Source organism: Rhamphochromis longiceps, linkage group LG14 (assembly GCF_057381845.1).
Source record: "Rhamphochromis longiceps isolate RC_006_pf linkage group LG14, R_longiceps_female_GT1.1, whole genome shotgun sequence".
Taxonomy (NCBI): Eukaryota; Metazoa; Chordata; class Actinopteri; order Cichliformes; family Cichlidae; genus Rhamphochromis; species Rhamphochromis longiceps.
The window spans coordinates 25862553-25883103 of NC_140570.1; the positions used below are offsets into that span (position 1 = coordinate 25862553).

At 41.0% G+C, this 20551-nt stretch overlaps 1 protein-coding gene across 1 annotated transcript; it reads right to left on the reverse strand.

The window, feature by feature from the left end:
• Positions 1–946: 946 nt before the first annotated feature.
• nmd3 (NMD3 ribosome export adaptor) lies at positions 947–19433 on the reverse strand. The gene is made up of 16 exons (XM_085379370.1): positions 19319–19433; positions 18883–18966; positions 15432–15566; positions 15172–15268; positions 14624–14704; positions 13985–14113; positions 13145–13235; positions 10470–10548; positions 9951–10047; positions 9336–9453; positions 4713–4858; positions 4221–4333; positions 4052–4124; positions 3778–3884; positions 1673–1743; positions 947–1465 (listed from the first exon to the last, which is right to left on the reverse strand). The coding sequence occupies exons 2-16, from the start codon at positions 18924–18926 to the stop codon at positions 1332–1334; spliced, it is 1515 nt and encodes a 504-aa protein (XP_085235496.1). The 5' UTR covers positions 18927–18966; positions 19319–19433; the 3' UTR covers positions 947–1331.
• Between the last annotated feature and the right edge of the window lie 1118 nt (positions 19434–20551).

A 20551-nucleotide genomic window follows, 5' to 3' on the forward strand; every position in this document is an offset into this window, starting at 1 on the left:
AAACTAACACACCCTGTGATACACACATTCCTCTGTTTTATATTACATAAAGCTGGCTAGTGGCGGGCTGAACTGTTCCAGCAAACATGGTGGCATGTTTAACCACAGTTCCAGTATGGTTTGCTTTAATGCATTCACATACAAAAAAAGAAATCAGATTTAATAGAGTTAATTAACCCCCCTGTTAAATACATTCCAAGTTTTTATTGTTCTACTTCATTTATTGCTTCTAAACAACTGATTTAGGATGTTGTCACCGTGTTTGTATATTTACATTCGAAATCCCACAAGCCTGACATTTATCATAATACATTGCTATATTATCCTGCATATTATCAGAATATCAAGCAACATAATCCAAAAATGTTAAAGTCTTGAATTTTACTGGTCCAAAAGCCTTAAATTTGAGTGTTCATGTGAGAAAAATTGTTCTGAGGAGCATTTCTGGTAAAAGAGTCGGCTTTAATGTGCAGTGGAATCCAAAATTTGTTTGGATCTTTACATTTTTGCACCTTTTCAGTAAGCTGGAGCTAGGAGCTTGTCATAAATGTGCCATTAGTGGCACAATGGGTTAAGCATAGACTTGAGAGCATGATTTGAATGAACTGTGAAGGCACAAATAAGTACTGACTTAAATGTATTGCATTTAAAGCACATGCTGGTGCGACAGGCTTCAAACAGAGAGGGGAAGAATGCCCATTTTTACACTTTCGTTTTTAAATCAGCTCGCCTCACAGAGACTGTACGCTCGCTGGCTGAAGGTGTTGCAGCTGGACAGCATTTGCATTTTGCCCACAGTAGCCAAATTACACCATTAACAGACTTTGCTCAGCTTGCTGCCAGCCTCCTTTAAATGAGTTACTTCCCATATCTTCCTAGCACAAAGCTCCCTCTGGTGGATAAATAAAGCAAAGCACTTCACAACATGAGCCTCTAAACCAGCAGAAAATGTGTGGGTAAGGATTTATTTCGATAAAGCAGCTGTAACTGCTTCATTTTCATATTATTCTGATATGACAAAGAGGATCATATAAAGACAGGAAATGTGATCTGAAGACCCAGTTTGGATAAAATCCACTGAGACCATGGAGATAAATTATCATGTTTCATATGACTGAGTGCCATTATGACTCACAGTTGGTACGTTTTAACCATCATAAACCAGTACACCACTGGATTTGTTTGCACCAACATATCATCTGTCCGTGTTTGAAACGGTCCCCAATTTGCAGACAGTTCTAAATCCGGTGTGCAATTGCACCGTTGTATTGTAAACGGGCCTTTATTTGATAAATCGGCTGTCGGCGTCACAATGTCAGAACGCCAACTGGTTAGTCCGTCATCATGTCGGCACCCTCTCCTCCTGTGGCGTCCGTTAGACTCAACTCCTCCAGCATCTCCGCCAGGGAAACGCGTGGTGCTCCGTCATCATCAGTGTCGCTCTCCACCGGGATCTTTGACGCATCTGAAATTGAAAAATCAGCATCTGCTCATTAAGTGTCTCATGCATCATCTGTAATGAACGTGTGACACAACTTCCATCAGAACCTCAAGCAGCCGTTGACGGTAAATGAGCCGTAACCTGACAATAGAAACCTAAACAAAGGCTCTGAAATCTCTCTCGTGATGCTGCTGCGGGAGTAAGTCTGTGCTGCGGTCATCAGCTGCTCACCTCTGAAGATATTGACGTTCTTCCTCAGTGCCTCATCTTCCTCCAGGTCCTCCAGGAAGTCCTGATATTGCCTGAAGACAGAAAAGTAAGTTGAGAGCAAAACCAGTCTGGTTACTTTACAGATAACAAAAGACAAACCACATGACACTCTGCGCTCTTAGTACACTAAACAACTATTAACTCCCTTGAGTCCTCGTTTCAGGTATCGAAGTGTTTTTCCTATGTGGTCTACACCAGAGATGTGCGTGCTGGAAGTAACGGCTTTAATCTTAAAATGATAATAAGACCCTTTGGTTATTTAATCTCACCTCAAAGGGAGGGAGTAAGTAATCAGTTCTGATTGTTAGCGGTCTATCAACCAGTTTTTAACATGTAATTTTCACATTTTGTGCGTTGATAGCTCAAGCCGACTTAATTTTGGTGAAAAATTGGGTCGAGGTCATAGAAAATGTTAAAGTTGAAAAAACAGCTTAAAACGTTATATTAGGCACAATTTTTATGGATCATCTAAAACTTCACAATAATATACTGGGCCTTCCAGGACACGAGTACCTAGGTTGGCTAAGCATTTGACCTTCATTGCTAGCTCCAAAGTAAAGTTGACCTTGGGGGGAAAGAAATGTCAAGAAACCATATTGAGTAATACATCATATCACAGGGAGCGAGCTGTAAGAGACACTTTTTATGTTTTCTACACAACGCCCTTCGATGTCACAATGAGACCATAACAGGCAGACGCCAGCGTGACTTGACATCATAAAACATAAAAGTTTTAGCATAGCCTTTTACCTCTGGGAGAGTTGTGCCCTCTGACGGCTCTTTTTTAAGGGATATTTCCAAGGCGTTTCAAATTTATGCTAATTTTTTAATACTTCATGAGGAGCACCCCCGACCCCCACTTTTTGATTAGATATTTTTTTATTCACCTGACTATTAATTCATAATATTTAGTCCTGTCAAAAGATTAAAAAAAATTTTCTGTAATTAATCGTGATTAATTACAATTATTTGATCAATAGCCTGGTTGCAATTACATTTTTCAACTTTATATTTAAGCTTGTAACAGACATTTATGGAATATAATGAAGTAAATGCAGAATAAACAAAGAATGTTAAATGCTTAAATTCAAAGAGAATTTGAAGAGTGTTCTTCAATCTTTTAACACAGGATCTCTCCTGTGAAATACAACTTACCGTAAAAAAAATGAAACCATATACTAATAGGTAAGCATACAAAAATATATAATATATATTAGTGCTTGTCAAACAATTAAAATGTTTAATCTGATTCGTCACAGGGTTACTGTGGATTAATTTTCATTCACATTTCATTTTGCATGAGCAAACGGACTCAAGAAAAAAGGGAAAATATACACATTTAACATGTTTATTGAACATTCATGTTAGCAAAAAAAACTGTAAATATTTATCCACTCCCTCTCTGTCACTCTTGGGGAGGCACGAGGAACCACAGTTATGTAAAGCGCGTGTCCTCAACTATATTAACAGCTCTGCAGTTCCACTTGGCAACTGTGTCTGTCAATATGTTTAGAAATTGTATGAAAAGCTTAAAACTAATAATGAATCATTTTAAGAAGTATTTTCTGTGTATCTGAGTCTGAAGCAGCTCATTCATCTGTTACGCCTCCACTGTCGTCCAAAAACACACATCAGTGAGCTACAGCGCTATACTGGTTGAAACAAATCATTCACACCAATAAACCTGATTTTTTTTTTTCAAGTGAAAACTATACAACTTCAGGTTGACCCTACAATAATGGAAGGAAAACTCCAACAATTAGATGACCCCTATGTGGGAGCACTAAGCGACAGTGGGAAGGAAAATCTCTGGCAGAACCAGGGTCAGGGAGGGGAGCCACAATCAGCTGGGAGTGAAGGGAGGACGACAGGAATACAAAAAACCCCCAAAAAAACCAAACCACTGTACAAACATCTGAACATAGTCCCAAACAAAAGTGCTTTTTAAACTTTTAAGTCCTTAATCTTAGCCTAAAAACAAAAAAAACAAAACATTCCCAAGACAGCTTAGAGGTAAATGCTTGTAAGCCATACATCATTCATCTCAATGAGCTGAGCAGTCTTACCTCTCATCATCTGTGTCCATGCCTTCACGGTCTCTGGCCATCTCCTGCAGTTTCCAGTTCCTGCGCTTCACCCTCCTGCTGCGGTCGTAGCTCTTCTTGATCAGCACCTTTGAATGTACAAATGCTCAAATTCAACAACACACGGCATTTTTGTTCCCATGCGATTTAACGAAGGGATGAACGTTCAGAACTCCATGCAGGGTTTTAGTTTGCCACTAGAGGTCAGTGTTAATCAAGTCAACAAATCGTGTCGCTGAGTGCAGGTGACACTTACCACATCAGGAACATGGTGAGGGTTCATCTTATTAAGGTACTCATCATTGATGTTGGAATTGGCAAAGTCAAACCTACAAGATAAGAAGAAAATTAACCACTGACCATTATTTCATTATTTATTATTACTCTTATTTATTCATTGTTATCCGACTGTTCTGCGTACGTACCCCAGCACCAGGTCTCCAATATTGAGAAGGTGGCCCAGGAATGTACGGCAGTGGTACTGCTGACTGGTATTCATCTCTGATGTTTTCTGAACCCACACCTCAGCCAGGGTGTGCTGTATACACACAAACACAAAGAGGGAAGGGAAAATCCAAAATGTTTAAAGCAATCAAACAACATTACTCCTGTTCTTTCGTCCAAGTTTGCTCACTCAGGTGCATCAATAATAATGCAACACTCACACACACACACACACACACACACACACACACACACACACACACACACACACACACACACAAAAGAGCGACGGGAAACTACACACCGCACTCGCCTCAAAAGAAACACTCCTGACTGTTTGTGTCGATTTGGCTCGAATCCAACATACAGGTTCAGGGATAATGTAATGGTTTGCTATTGATTTTACTTCTAAGGGAAGAGCAATGTTCCCCCATAATGCAATCTGTTCTGCACCAACACACACGCGCCCTTACTTTGTTGGACCTCATGCCAGCTCCAGCACCCAGCTTCTGGTCTCTGATGATGTCAGTGTCCATGACTATGAACTCCTCCAGCTGGCTTGGGTTGAAGAGACCGTTGAAGGGGTTTCGCCAGTATGTGTTCCCGTCCACCTCGGCAACTAGAAAGATACTTTTGATTATTTAGAGTAATTAATTAAAAAAAACAAAAAACAAAAAAAACCCCACACACTTAACTTTCCGGATATTTAAATATTTTTTTCTGGAAAAAATACATACACTACTCAAAAAATATGAAAATAACACTTTTAAATCTGAGTATAGCATCAAGTCAGTTAAAGTTCTGGGATTTTGACCCAATATAAAGAAAAATTTGGACCCTACAGAGGTTACACAGGTAGGTCCGAGGCACGACACATCCATCGAGTGGTGAACAGACCTCTACAGGTGAGGCAGCAGCAACCTGACTGCCAAACTGGGAAGAAATCCTTGAACCTGTCAAACCCTGCTGCAGGGTTCCTGGGCACCTCCTGGTGCTCGACAATGGCCGGCCACATGTGATGACAGTTTGAAACCAGCTCATGCAAGGAACTGATATCACTGCCTGCCCCCCCCCCCCCCCCCCATGCTCGCCTGACATAAATCGAACAGAACACCACTGGGACATATGTTTCAGTCCTTCTGACAGGTTGCACCTGAGACCGCCCAGGAGCTCAGTGATGCCCTGGTCCAAATGTGGGAGGAGATCCCCAAGGACACCATCCATCATCAAGCACAAGGAGGCCATACAAACTACTGAGCACCATTTGGATTTGCTGTAATGAAATTTCAGTAAAATGGACTAGTCCTTTTCACTTTGATTTTTGGGCTGTATTTGAATTCAGCCCACTGTCTGTAGATTAATTTCTTTTCCGTGAAAAGATGTGGCAAGTTGAGCCTTTCAATCCTAACAAATTACCCAGCCTATATCAGTATAGATATTCAGCGTGTGTTTTCTAAATCTTCCTTTCATTTTTCTAAGCAGAGTATTAAAAATATTCCAAGTCTGATTTATCCATAAGTGCTTTTTCTTTCTGTTCGTACTGTAAACAAACTAGACAGGAAGATTGTCTTCCTGTCTATACTGCAATCAAACTGTACAAGCAGAAAAACAGAAACAGATACTTCTGATACATGAGTTAATTGCCTTGTGCCGCTGAATCTGCTCGACAGCCTTGAGGCTGTTTGTGCTTTTCAACCAGCTAAAAAACTTTCTGCTCCAAATATAGCCTGCTCTTTGAAGAGTAATTAAAAACGTGTGTGCTGCTTCAAGATGTGGAGGACCATCCAGCCTCTCACAAAATGAGCGATTACGCCACACGCAGAGGAAGCAACCCATCACTAATTGTCTCCGTGCTTGTATTGGTAATAAGTCCCCCTAAATCAGATAACTTGGCTTTGATAGAATAAATAATGCAATCTGAAATATGTTTTGCTCTCTGGGAGCACGTCTAATCTCGTGCTGTGACTGGAGAAGAGAGAAGCAGCCGAGTAAAATGACTGCGTGGAACATGTGGTCACCAAACTGGGGTCAGTCTAGTGCGGTTTAGAAGGGTGTCGACCAAGCAGCGATTCTCTGTAATGCAGGAAATACTTCTGGTGTTATGAACAATACAAGAGTGAAAAATAAGCAACCTGTGGTAATGTTTCTAAAAGTGCAGATACTGAAAGAGGCTAAACCGAGTGCACAGAGGCAACAACTGGTTTAACAAAGTCATACAATGAGAAACTACTCAGATGAATATTTAAACATTCAGCTAGTCGACTGTGATGATCGGCTTCTTATGTAATTACACAATTTCAGTTTCTGAGCAAATGTATTAACACTAGGAAGGCCCAGGCTTCTACCTTTCTACCTTTAAAACCCGCCACCAGCCAAATGGCTGGTAGGCTTTTAGCTAAGCTTTAGCTTCAGGCAAGTGGAAGCTAAATTGGCTAGTCATTCATATGTAAATTGGGTTGTTACCTGGGAATTCTGGAGGGAGGGGAGTGGGGGTGTGTGGATGAGGGGGTGGGGGAGCTGCTAAAAGCGGTGAGCTTCCTTTTGTTTCATCTTGATGCATTCTCAATCATCCAGGGAAACAAATCTCCAAAAGTCACCAACTTGGAGTGTTTCAGTTTGCCATCTTAGGGAGAAATCAACACACATGGGTGTATGTCCTTTGTTGCTGAGATTTATTGATAAAAACAGTACAAAAAATCAACCATTTGTACACATTTTTACAAATAATTATAAAAAGTGAGTGAGTACATTTCAACATTTTCAGCAATCACTCACAATCCTGGCACTGCCATGGTATCTGTAGTCTGCATTTACCTTGGCTTGGCTTCCTGATCAATTGTCCACTACCAAAAGGAAGCCAAGCCCTGTGATCACACCTTGTTTTGTTGTAAAGGGTGGCAGGGCTTGGCTTCCTTTTGGTAGTGGAGCATTGATCAGTCGTCCATTGTGGCATCAATGTGATCACACCTTGTTTTGTTGTAAAGGGTGGCAGGGCTTGGCTTCCTTTTGGTAGTGGAGCATTGATCAGTCGTCCATTGTGGCATCAATGTGATCACACCTTGTTTTGTTGTAAAGGGTGGCAGGGCTTGGCTTCCTTTTGGTAGTGGAGCATTGATCAGTCGTCCATTGTGGCATCAATGTGATCACACCTTGTTTTGTTGTAAAGGGTGGCAGGGCTTGGCTTCCTTTTGGTAGTGGAGCATTGATCAGTCGTCCATTGTGGCATCAATGTGATCACACCTTGTTTTGTTGTAAATCTGCTCCACTACCAAAAGGAAGCCAAGCCCTGCCACCCTTTACAACAAAACAAGGTGTGATCACATTGATGCCACAATGGACGACTGATCAATGCTCCACTACCAAAAGGAAGCCAAGCCCTGCCACCCTTTACAACAAAACAAGGTGTGATCACATTGATGCCACAATGGACGACTGATCAATGCTCCACTACCAAAAGGAAGCCAAGCCCTGCCACCCTTTACAACAAAACAAGGTGTGATCACATTGATGCCACAATGGACGACTGATCAATGCTCCACTACCAAAAGGAAGCCAAGCCCTGCCACCCTTTACAACAAAACAAGGTGTGATCACATTGATGCCACAATGGACGACTGATCAATGCTCCACTACCAAAAGGAAGCCAAGCCCTGCCACCCTTTACAACAAAACAAGGTGTGATCACATTGATGCCACAATGGACGACTGATCAATGCTCCACTACCAAAAGGAAGCCAAGCCCTGCCACCCTTTACAACAAAACAAGGTGTGATCACAGGGCTTGGCTTCCTTTTGGTAGTGGACAATTGATCAGGAAGCCAAGCCAAGGTAAATGCAGACTACAGATACCATGGCAGTGCCAGGATTGTGAGTGATTGCTGAAAATGTTGAAATGTACTCACTCACTTTTTATAATTATTTGTAAAAATGTGTACAAATGGTTGATTTTTTGTACTGTTTTTATCAATAAATCTCAGCAACAAAGGACATACACCCATGTGTGTTGATTTCTCCCTAAGATGGCAAACTGAAACACTCCAAGTTGGTGACTTTTGGAGATTTGTTTCCCTGGATGATTGAGAATGCATCAAGATGAAACAAAAGGAAGCTCACCGCTTTTAGCAGCTCCCCCACCCCCTCATCCACACACCCCCACTCCCCTCCCTCCAGAATTCCCAGGTAACAACCCAATTTACATATGAATGACTAGCCAATTTAGCTTCCACTTGCCTGAAGCTAAAGCTTAGCTAAAAGCCTACCAGCCATTTGGCTGCTCTCCGGGTTTTAAAGGTAGAAAAGCCAAATGGCTGGGCTCTGGGCCTTCCTAGTGTTAAGTGCTAAAATCAACAGCTTCTTTTTCAACAATGCTAATAACCATTGGTAACAGACTTAAAGAAATCAGAAGACATTTAAATCTAGTGAATGAATTCGCCTGTTAATTAAAATGTCCATTATTTTTGAGCCATCAGCTGTCAAACGGTTTATAAAATGTAAACGTAAAATGTCCTGCTAAACGTCTCATAACACAAAACTGCTACTGTTAATTACAAATAAATTACTGGACAATTTTCTGTTGAATATCTGCAGCTTAACACTAAAAGGCCACTACTAATTGTGTTTACTATGAGATCATTCATAGGAATTCAAAATAGGCATGGGCACTTTAAACAAACAAAAAATAATAATAATAACAAAAATGAAATTACAAGTTAAATACACCGTTTGTCCAATTCAAGGAGATGAGCAGGGTGGATAGAGTCACGTGTGTTATGCGTGTTATAGGACTGTCACAGGAGGCCAGAGCACACAAAAAGCAGCCACACAGACACAGCTACAACATCTAAACTCCACACAAGAAAGGCCGGCCAGCAGGTTCGAGCTCAAAAGCTACTTGCTGTTAGGTTTTATTACAATTTTTTTTTTCTTTTTAAAAGGACAACAATTATTTGCTGCACTTATCCCCGACTTAAACTACATCTCTGCTGACTGCAAGCCAACACAAATACGTGAGAAATGCTTCTACAACTAACCAGGTGAGCTGCAGACAGCGTGAGCCGTGCTGTCAGCTAAACGTGTCAAAACTCCTCCGTACTCACTCTGCAGGGTGCGGGGGTCGATCAGATGGATGGTGCTGGTGACACGGATGCACACGCAGACTTGACCCATGTTCCCCAGGCTCTGCGCCAGCCGAGGTGAAAGGCACACGACGTTGTCCTGGCAACCAGACAACCAGAAAACCGGGGGTCAAACTGAGGTCACGTGGGGTAAAAAGGCTTTGAACATGTGCTGAACAGCTTGTTTGCTCAAAAAATAAAAATAAAAAATATTTTATTTTCATTTAAGAAAACAAGTGTCCCTCCATGGAGCCCCTAGTACTGAAATATGAGGTGTTAACAAACCCAGTATATGTCATGATATTAAAGCATTCAACTGCACTGGGCAGCTAATCAACTACTGAAAATGACACCTGACAGGGATCAGTTAATCCCCACCTTCATCTTAATGTCATTGCTTTCCAGTTTAATCTAACCTGTCACCGTTAAACACAAATTCAACCTTTTTTATAAACTAACAGAAATATGTATAATGTGTAGGCCGTAGGAGTGACGAGGACAGTCGGGTGGGTCTCACTGCTAACAATGAATCATGGGATAAAACCTAGATTCAACTAAAATGAGTTCCAAATATAAACGCAACTGTTTGCTGGATACCTTGCAGACCGGTACGATCTCCATGGAGAAGGTGCTCTTGTAGTTGTATGTGTTTGAGTGGATGTCGTGAGAGATGAGGCGCTGAGATGCCTTTGACCTTTAAAGTTAAAAAGAAAGTATTAATTTTTATTAGTAATATTAAAACATTCACCAACACATGAAAGCTTGTTAAGTGTCAGTCGGACAAATGGTACAACAAAAGGGCCTAAAAGCACTGAGATGTTGTGCACACATGGAAAGGAAACATCCTGTGTAGATCATGATTATATAAACAGTTTCTGCCATGCAGACACAACACTTGCACACGGTTTCAAATTAATTAAAAACTTTAATATATTCCCTTTCTTTTTAAGGGGTTACATTCTCTTCCGATTCAGATGTATTACCGACAGGCTAGATTTCGCTAACACCTGCTAGCTAATCATCTCCACTTCCACATACAAACTGAACCCTGACAGACGCCATCACTGAACGCTGTGAAGGTCGTGCTGTGTGTTTTCAAAGGCAAGCAATGTTTACCTGCAGGGCACGGTGCACTGCAAGAAGTCCACCATCTTCTGAGCGTGCTGCTTGGAGCCGTAGTAGAAATCAATGCCCTCTGCGAGAAAAAGCAATACCATCAAATACACTTCACAGATATATTTATCACAGGCGTGCTTCGCAGGTCATCCCCACGCCAAAGAACATATGCATGAAAACGGCACATACCACAGAGCAGATGAAGAGGAAAGAAAAATATGGCAGCCACATGTAACCTTCTTAAAGCTTTCAAGTCCTGCCGAGACATGGAGATGATTTAAACAACCCCATCGGGCCAAAACTCTGCTTAACAGTCCCATCCAAGAATACAGAGGACTGCTGCTGCGATGTCACTCAATGCACAGCATGTGAGCCTCTGTGCATATAAGTATGTATGAAGTAGCACTTAGCATCCATAAGTAGGGTAAGAAACAAGCTTGCTCTGCAGGCAGCTGGTAAGGAACACCCGCTCTGATTAGAGCGCACTGATTAGATGTACAACGTGTGCCCCTGAGAGGCCCACGCGAGGACAGCTGCATGGAGTTATTGGTGCCAGTGATATGCATGCATGACTGGTTGCCTGGTACGGGAAGAGGTAATTAACACTCGACACATCATTATGCTCTCCTTCGCTCTAACCCACATTAGTTCCGCTGGTGACAACTAGGGCAAGTTTCCCACTTTGCAGTGTAATTTGGGTAAAAGTCCCCACAGCAGAGACGAGGCATTTCCCCTTTAACCCTCGGCACCCCATACCAGCCGCGGCAGGCTGGCAGGTTTCCACTACTGCCTGTGTATAAACACATTATTGCACACACAACACTTTAATATATTTAAACAATATGTGCACATTAAAAAGAAACAAGTGTCAATTAAATATTTGTAATATTTTCAGTTTTTTCCCCTCATTCATCAGTAGTAAATCTAGACTCTCAGTCCACTGTTTATGTCAGCTGTCAACATGCCTGATGTGAAGCGTCCGTGTCTATGTACTCTTGAGGACGCTGTAGAACGTCGTCGAAGGAGTCTGATACGAGTTGACCGAGCCAGCGAAGCTCATTTCTGACTGATGACAGTGACGCTGACTTATGCTGCGGCTATCCCGAACATTTCTGTGAGTAAGAGCAGCCGTTTTTGTTGGTGTTAGCCGCTGTTACTGAAGTAGATCTAATGCCGTCAGACTCAGGCAATTGGAGTATAAACTTTCATAAGATGCAAGAATATAAATCAACTGTTTATCATAGGGAAAGTGAGATTTTTAGGACACTCAAACCTAAGGTTAGCGTCTATAACATTATCTTTTAACCAGCTGCTGCAGTTACAGCCAGCTTATTGTCAGTGTTGGGAAGGTTACTTTTAAAATGTATTCCGTTACAGAATACAGAATACATGCCCCAAAATGTATTCTGTAACGTATTCCGTTACGTTACTCAATGACAGTAACGTATTCTGAATACTTTGGATTACTTAATATATTATCGTGCTTTTTACAACAACGTGAATGTACTATTGCTGTGTGATTTATTACTATTACTGAAGGTCCGCGACTCCGAACTGTAGTAAAGGGACCTCTGACTAATACGGCGGGGTCCCTGTCGGCTCGTAGCCGAAAACTAGCTTTACTTTGTTGTGTGGGTCAACTTTTCTTGCGACAGACAGAGAGAGGCGTTGAAAGGCTGCTCCAACGGAACTTATTGTTTTCGGAGGAAAACACGAACACGGTGTACAGTCGAGTCTTAATAGCTTACTTACAACTGGGCTCGTCAGGCACTCTTCTTGGCTGCAGTGGTTATTATTATATTTACATGCTTCCAGCTCCCGTTTTTCCTCGACGACAACTCGTACCTTTCCACTCTCCTTTTTCTCCCTCCTCGCACTCACAGACCCATAACGTGTATGGCAGTGCATTCTCCCTGCAACACGGACTACACTGCCCATGATGCTACATTCTTTAGAGCTATGCTTGTAGCATTCTGCCTGTTAGCTTAGCACAACAACAACAACAAAAAGGCGCTCTCTCACCCAGGAAACACACAGTCGCAGAAAGAGAGAGAGAGCGTCGCCCTGTAACCATGGCAACCGTAACGCTGCCGCCTGGAACAACAGAACGTAGCTGTCAAACAAAACCCAAACAGTCCTGACCCGCGACAAAATGAAACAGGAAAGTACCGCAGTGTAATCCATTTATTTCAACAAAGTAACTGTATTCTGAATACCACCTTTTTAAACGGTAACTGTAACGGAATACAGTTACTCATATTTTGTATTCTAAATACGTAACGGCGGTACATGTATTCCGTTACTCCCCAACACTGCTTATTGTTAGAAATGGGAGGTCTGCACATTTAATCTGCTGACAATATAAACTGGGAATAAAGCAGCATTTTTAATGCACATTCTCTCAGGTAAGAACTCTGACTTCTGGAGACGCGGCTTCAGCTGAGGAGGAAGAGGATGAGGTGGAGATGAGGGAGGAGAGAACAGCGGTGGAGGTGGCAGATGAAGAAGAGGAGCAGACAGAGATGATGAAAAGATAAATAAATATTTTGAAAGATAAATTCATTTATCGTTTGTGTTTATCAGCTTCTCTCTCATTCTTAGGAACCTGGAACATTATTATAGAATTCTATTGGCGTACACAGCGTTGTGCACATAATCATAGATCATTGACCTACCATGTATTTCTTTAATGTTGAGGGCATTCTGGTGGAGTTTATGCTTCAGGATCAGTTGCTCCAAATAGTAGAAAGTCTTTTTGTGTACAGTCTGATGGACAAAAGAGAAATCTTCATCACAGAGAAACTCATACTCATCCCTTTAAACAGCACAAACCTCGATAAGTAGCTTTGCATTTGCCTGCGAACACTCAACTTAATGGCATTCAATACAGCTGGGTTTTTTCCACGTCTGAGCAAGCTGTTTATTTCATGCATCTACGATCTGCTGAGCCTTTTCTGTCATGCAGCTACAGAGCAAAAGCTTTTTCAGTGACTGGCTTTTATTATGAAGTGGCTGAGTTATATAATAACATAGCTTAGCTTCACAGTAACATAACTATTAATCACTGAACTGCTAGTCTACTGTCTCTGCAGCAGTAAAGTTCAGTACGTCAGTACAGAGTGTCTTGAGTTGTATTTCCCAACAAGGACTCAGAGAGGTATGTTTGTATGTTTATATGATACACTAACAGCGCTAAGAGAAACAGTCAATGACCCAAAAAAAACGTAAAAAGTAAACATTACTCTTCTGAATGAAATTTGACGTCTAAAGTCGAGTCAGTGCTAGTGGAAAAAGAGGCTTTGCACACATTTTTCAGCTTTGACCACAAGCTTTACTTTTTAACCCTTTACTATGACAACCAATTTTACAAATGTGCTAAAATATAACCATTCACCATCCACTTCAATAACTGATAAAATGGTTCATGGTTTATTTAAAAGTGCTTTTAAAAAGCTTGAAAACAGCCAGAATGGGAAAATAGTTTGTACTTATTAGAGTGTAAGACCACAGGTCACCTTCTGACGAACTTGAACGACGGCCTTCCAGAAGTCTTTGGCCTCCACACGGTGGCAGTCGTCACACATCTGGGACTGGATGACAAACTCGACCACAAATACCTGTTGTAGGATGGCGCCATTCATCACCTGGAGAAGACAACAACAAGTCACACCATATGCTCCAACTCCATAGGAAACGATGACAAAAACTTGTGGCTGAAATTCATTAAACAAGCTGTTCAGGGAGAGCATATTTGAATTGTTATGCTTGAATTTTTATGTGAACAGGGAGAACTGCTGGCAGAATTATAAAGACCCTCCAACTGCACAAAACAAAAAAAAAAAAAACACAAGGCTCAGGTTCTCACTAAAGGTCAAGGAGATGCGATGACAGCCAATGGCGAGGCTCGCTACTCTCACTTAACTCTCTGAAGAACAGACAGATCGCTTGTTCTTCTGATAAAACAACCTCAGGGTCACTTTGTAGTGGATGCACGTCCTACAACTTGTCACCACTTTTATGAATATTCTTAAGATTATAAAAAAAATTAAAAGATTTTTTTTAAACTTTCTGGACAAAAAGCACCTTGCTCATCTCATATTGTTAATTACAAATAGAATTTTCCCACACGTAGCAACGTCCCCCTGTTTTCTAACCTCTTTCTGGATGGTCAGTTTCATCTTAATCCTTTTGGAGTGCGGCTCTGTCCACAGGAATCCAGCATCGATAAGTCGCACCTGTGAAGAGAGATGTTTTAGATCTGCGAGCACTGTCTGAGTATTGAGAAGTACAATAGTGAACGTGGTGCACATCATAATAAAAAAAGAGATAGATGGGAAGGATGCTGTAATGTAATAATGTATCACAGAGTACCTGCACAGAACATTAAACTAGAAGGGTTTTAAGAGGACAGCATTAAGGTTTTGATTAAACTTTACTGTCATTAAAAATGTAATATATACTTAAGGATATGAATTCTTAGCTTGCATATGTCTAAGATGGTCCCTCTCCTCACACAACCCAAAAACACAACAAAAAGAAAATGTGCTCAATAAAAAGGCAGGACTGAAACAAGCAGCTTGTGAATCTAATGTTACAAACTGGCACTGGACACCCCCTTATATTTAATTTATTCTAGAAATTTTTCACTTATGTAGAAATATGCTATTCGTCTTTAGTGACACTGAGTAAGAAAGAGGCTTACTTTAGACATGGAGCTCTTTAGTTTTTTCAAGCAAAGAGCAAGCAGCTCCCTGGACTCCAGAGCACACTGTACCCAGGTCGCTGGAGGCTGCAAGTACCTGCGTAAAAGAGGAAATGCATTTAAATAAAAACACACCGTTCTGACTGCTACATTTCACCTGTAAATGCCTTCTAAAGAGAAACAGTGATATAATGGGTGCACTGCAGTGTACAAAACAAATACAACTGTTATGTGTTTGTTATTAAATGCATGAAACGCACCGTTCACACTGCTTGCAGAAATGCACTGTGACTTGCTTGGGGATTCCCTCTGAGATGTCGACCTGAGTGCGCAGGCAGGCCACACACATGTTGGCTGGGTTAGGAGCAATGGGGACACCACAGGTACAGCAGAGGCTGGAGGGGAGAGACGCCAAAGTCAATGAAACACATATAAATGATGGGTTGTTTCAGACCCTTTTGTTGATGATATATATTTATATAATAGGTTTCAGCCTCTTCACTAAAGACAGCATGTACAGTACAATACAATGGGAGATTTTACAAAGCAGGTCGCAGCTTATGTTGTCGCGTTTTTCCCATATTTTTCTCATCACCTGAGCATTTTCTGAAAATAAACAGTCACGACGTTCACTTTACTTGATGACATAATTCATCTCAGTGGTTCTGGCAAAACTACACTTACAGTGCGCCATAATCAATTTAAAATCAAAAGCTACTGCTAGTTGTTATATTGGACTGAAGACAGCTGCAGCCCCTTTACCGCCTAGGGACATGTATTCAGATCAAGCCTATTATTTGACTAATAAATAAAATATTAATTATTTCAATTTTAAGTCTTAACAAAGACTGCTCCATGATCTGTATTCCACTAGTGATGTGTCGGGGCAGAGAAATGCTATCTTCTGAAAACTTTCCCACTTTTTGACAGGTTTGAGATCCAAGTGTTCTGAAGCTTTAAGAGCAGAAGTAATTTACATGAGAACAAGATATAACATAGTTATCAGAATCTGTGGGCTGCTAATCATTAGGGAATTTCTTTTGGTAACCCCTCACATACCGTATTTCCCGGACTACAAAGCGCACCTGAATATTAGCCGCACAAGCTAAAATCAGGGGAAAATCCTGTTTTGTACATACATTAGCCGCACCTGACCAAAAGCCGCAGGTGTTTCAATGTTGACTTATCATATGTAAGAGAATATGCACAAAGGGAATTGTCAGGAAAGAGATGGCTGTTTGGAGACACACCCCTTTTATTAATATTTTGAAAAACAAGTTATGGGTACATATTTGCATAACTTTTTAGGTATATGAAGTGACACGGCTTTAACAAGAAGAAAAGTCAGTCATTCACCACCATCTTCTTGCGCACTAAAACCACCAAAGTCCTCTTCTCCAGTGTCGGAAACGAACAGGCTCAGGGTGGCTTCGTCATCCACTCTCAGCTTCTCTCCTTCGTTGTCACTTTCAAAACCAAAGAAATCCTCGTTGTCAGTGTCAGAGTCGAACACCCTCAGAAGGGCCGTGGCGGTGTCCTCCTCTCCATGCAGCAGTCCAGCCCTTTGAAATCCGTTGGTGAGCGTGGATGTTTTCACACTTTTCCACGCTGTCAGAATCCACCGGTGGAGTTGAGCATAACTTGCTTTTCGCAAGTTTATCGCCGCTCGTCATCCACGCCTCCCGCTGAACGCGTAGCGCTACTTTGAAGTTTGTTTTTCGCGCTACTTGTACGGCACTATGTTGCTTGGCGGATGGACATGTGATCAACATACCACTCTTGATCCCCGATACTGTGTGTCTGATCACATGCCCTTCCACCAGGCAACGTAGTGCCGTACAACAGCGGAACAAACAAAACAAATCCTCTTACGATATCACAAAAATCCTGGACAATCCATAGAAAAGCCGCACCTGACTAAAAGCCGCAGGGTTCAAAGCTGGTGCAAAAAGTAGCGGCTTATAGCCCGACAATTACGGTAGTTACTGATACCAGAAATTCTGTGGTGTCCTACTGGTGTCAGCTTTATGGCACTGGTAACCAGTTTTATTTGGTTAAAACATGTAGAACTGGTTCGAGATTGGCTAATAGCACTGGATCGGTGGAAAAGGATTTGAACCAAGTTTGTCAACAGGGCTCTTAATTAGGAACTTTTGGTCCAAATCAGCAACACACCCACTGAAAAGATGGTATATTTTATTTTACTGCAGTTGTGCTTTATGGATGATTTAATGAAAAAACAAACAAACAAAAAACCCAATCATTGTCCCCCACATGACTCCATCAGAATCTATTTTTTTTTTTTTGGTACAATAACTAACGGAAGAAATTATGTATAAGCGATAAGCCTGATTTAAAAATGTTGGTTTAAGAAAAAAAGAAAAGAAAGGAAATTTCTTATGCTACAACTGACCAGCCGCCTATGCCATGTAGTGATATTACCCCTGAAAGTTAACCAAAAATGCACTTTTTGATTCTTTTTTCCAGTGAATTATAACAAAGCAGATCAAACATCCAGAGTACCAGTGCTTCTTCCCATTACGTTACATTACAAACATGACCACTGGTGCAGTTTTGCTATTGAAGCCATGACTATACTGCTGCTCAAAGTTGATTACTAAAACAAATATACAAATATATACAAATATAATATACAAATATTTTGGTTGATTTGCTTGCAGTTTTAAAACAGAGCTTACATGTGTCCAGCCCTAAATTTTTCATGTGTCTATCGACTGTACTTATGTTATAACATTACAATGTTATGAGGGCTCAAAAATGCTGGAAGCCCAACATTTCAAACCACCCTGAATGTATACACTTTGCATATGATGGGGGGCCAAATCCACTTGAGTAATGGACACTTGAAAGAAACAAAAAAAAATTTTCATTCCATTTCCTGCTGATTGAGTAAATATTACAAGTTGTACTACATAAAGAATAATATCATTAGATGTCTAACCTGAATAGAACAAAATCCTGTAGTTTCCATATGGCACTCAAATTATAAGTGAGAAAATAACTTTGTTTAAGAATTGCATATTTCTTTATCCCCAAATCACAGATTCTGGTTCACTTTTATGGTATGGGACGCCAAGGAAAATGTCAAGCTTTTATCTTTAATAGTTTTTAAAGATATTTACATTGAAATGTTACCATGGTCGAGCAGAAAACTTTATGACTCAGGCTGCTGCTGCTATGTAGTTGATTATTCTGCTTGCTGATAGATAGCAAGCCAAATATCGGTCAATATATCCTGTGTCCTTGCCTCCTATTGGTAGTTTAATACCACCATTAAAGGAAATATAGGCTTTATAGTTAATAATGGATTGGATTTATATAGCGTTTTTCAAGGCACCCAAAGCGCTTTACAATGCCACTATTCATTCACTCTCACATTCACACACTGGTGGAGGCAAGCTACGGTTGTAGCCACAGCTGCCCTGGGGCAGACTGACAGAAGCGAGGCTGCCATATCGCGCCATCGGCCCCTCTGGCCAACACCAGTAGGCAAGTAGGGTAAAGTGTCTTGCCCAAGGACACAACGACCAGGACAGAGAGCCCAGGGATCGAACCGGCGACGTTCCGGTTACAGATGCGATTCCCAACCCCCTGAGCCACGGTCGCCAGTTAGAGGCAGAGATGCTATCCACAGTCTGGAGAACGAGCTTTGCTGTTAAAACTCACACAGTGCTAAAGGGCTGCACTTACATGTTCCCCTGGCTGCTTGAGGCAGGAGCCTGCATGTACTCCATCCTTGCCAAGCTGAGTGGGTCTCAGGTGGTCCAGTTATCTCTGAGGACACAAACATGACAGATGTAAAGTGGCCCTGTCAACGCTGAAGCACAACACAGGCGACTGGGAAAAGAAAGGGTTAATAAACGTTAACCCAGACAGGCTTATTTCGTTTCCAAGCGTTCATTTAGAAACGGAGATACAGATATCTAAACAACGCTAAAGCTGCCCTAAGTACAGTTAGCACTGCTAGCCTGGCTGATGCTCTTGATACAGTGTGTTAGCACTGGAGGCTAAACTGCTAACTCTTCTGAGTGATTCTCAAAAGTTTTCGCGGAGAAACAAACACACAGAGTCGACTGAAAGTATTCAGTAACTACAGCTAAAGCGACCGAGTGTTGACAAAACTTACTGATCTTATTTTGATGAGAACTCAACAGCACACAGTAAACGAGGTAGCCCCACGTTTTACCCACAGAGGACCGAGAGAGGCTCGATGGCGTCAGGCAGGACTCAAGGACCCCGGGACTGTTTTTGTTTGCCTGAATACATTTCCTCATAAAAATTTAAATCAAATAAAAATGCCACTTAAATACCAAATAGATAAGAAATTATTACTTGTTTTTCCAATTTAAATCTTGTATTAGATAATCTGAAACGCTGATGGTGGTATATATAATCATATATCTTAAAAGGTAAAGTAAAAGTATAAGATTATTACCAGAAGCGTTTTAGGCAATTAGTTAAAGATCATTTTAATGTATTGTTGTGAAGAGGAGTTTAACATTTAACTGACTGAATTAAAATTAGAAAATCTAATTTAGTAGGTAAACAGGCATGCATAGCATAGCGAAGCTATTTATATTTATAACAATACATCAAAGCTCAGTTGATAAACTTTAACTTTTGTGCCCTTTCTCTTTGTTTTTCTTTAGTAAATATGGTAAAAACAGAGTCATTTAAACTTTCCACCAAAACTCCTGCTAACATCTTTTTTTTGATTCATTCGTTTGCCATTTTATTGTACGTTAACAAATAGAGGGGCTAAACTGAGGACGTGTTGATCTCACATTTCCCTCCTGGTGCGACTGATATTATAGTTCTAAAAACAATAATTTTACAAGTTTTCTCAGTTTGTTTGGGTTTGTTTGTTTGTTTGTTTGTTTGTTTGTTTTTTAGTGGTGGTGGTGGGGGGGGGGGGGGGCTGAGAAGAACTTCTGACATTAATACAGGAACTCCCCTTTTGTCCTATAACATGACAATTCTACCTTGCCACAAACACACTGGGCCTAATGAAAGGTTATTTATCTGATTTAATTTTATAATGAAATGCTGCGTGTTAGCATGTGTTTAAAATTATTGATTCACGGAGGTCTTCAGACTCACCTGTGGTATGACTGGTCCTTGGACGCCTTCGAGTTCTGTCGTAAATCTCCCGTGCGGTTTCTCTCTTGGTGTCTTGCTTAACCCCTGGTGAGATTTTAGGCATGGCTGATATATAATTGAGCAGTAGAATTTATAACATTTGGATGAAATAACATAATGCTGCAATAATTTAATTTTTGTAAACAGTCTGCAGTTTTCTTATTGGTTTCTCTACTGAATTTTAAGCCAGTGAATGCGACAACTTATTAAGTTTTAGCCA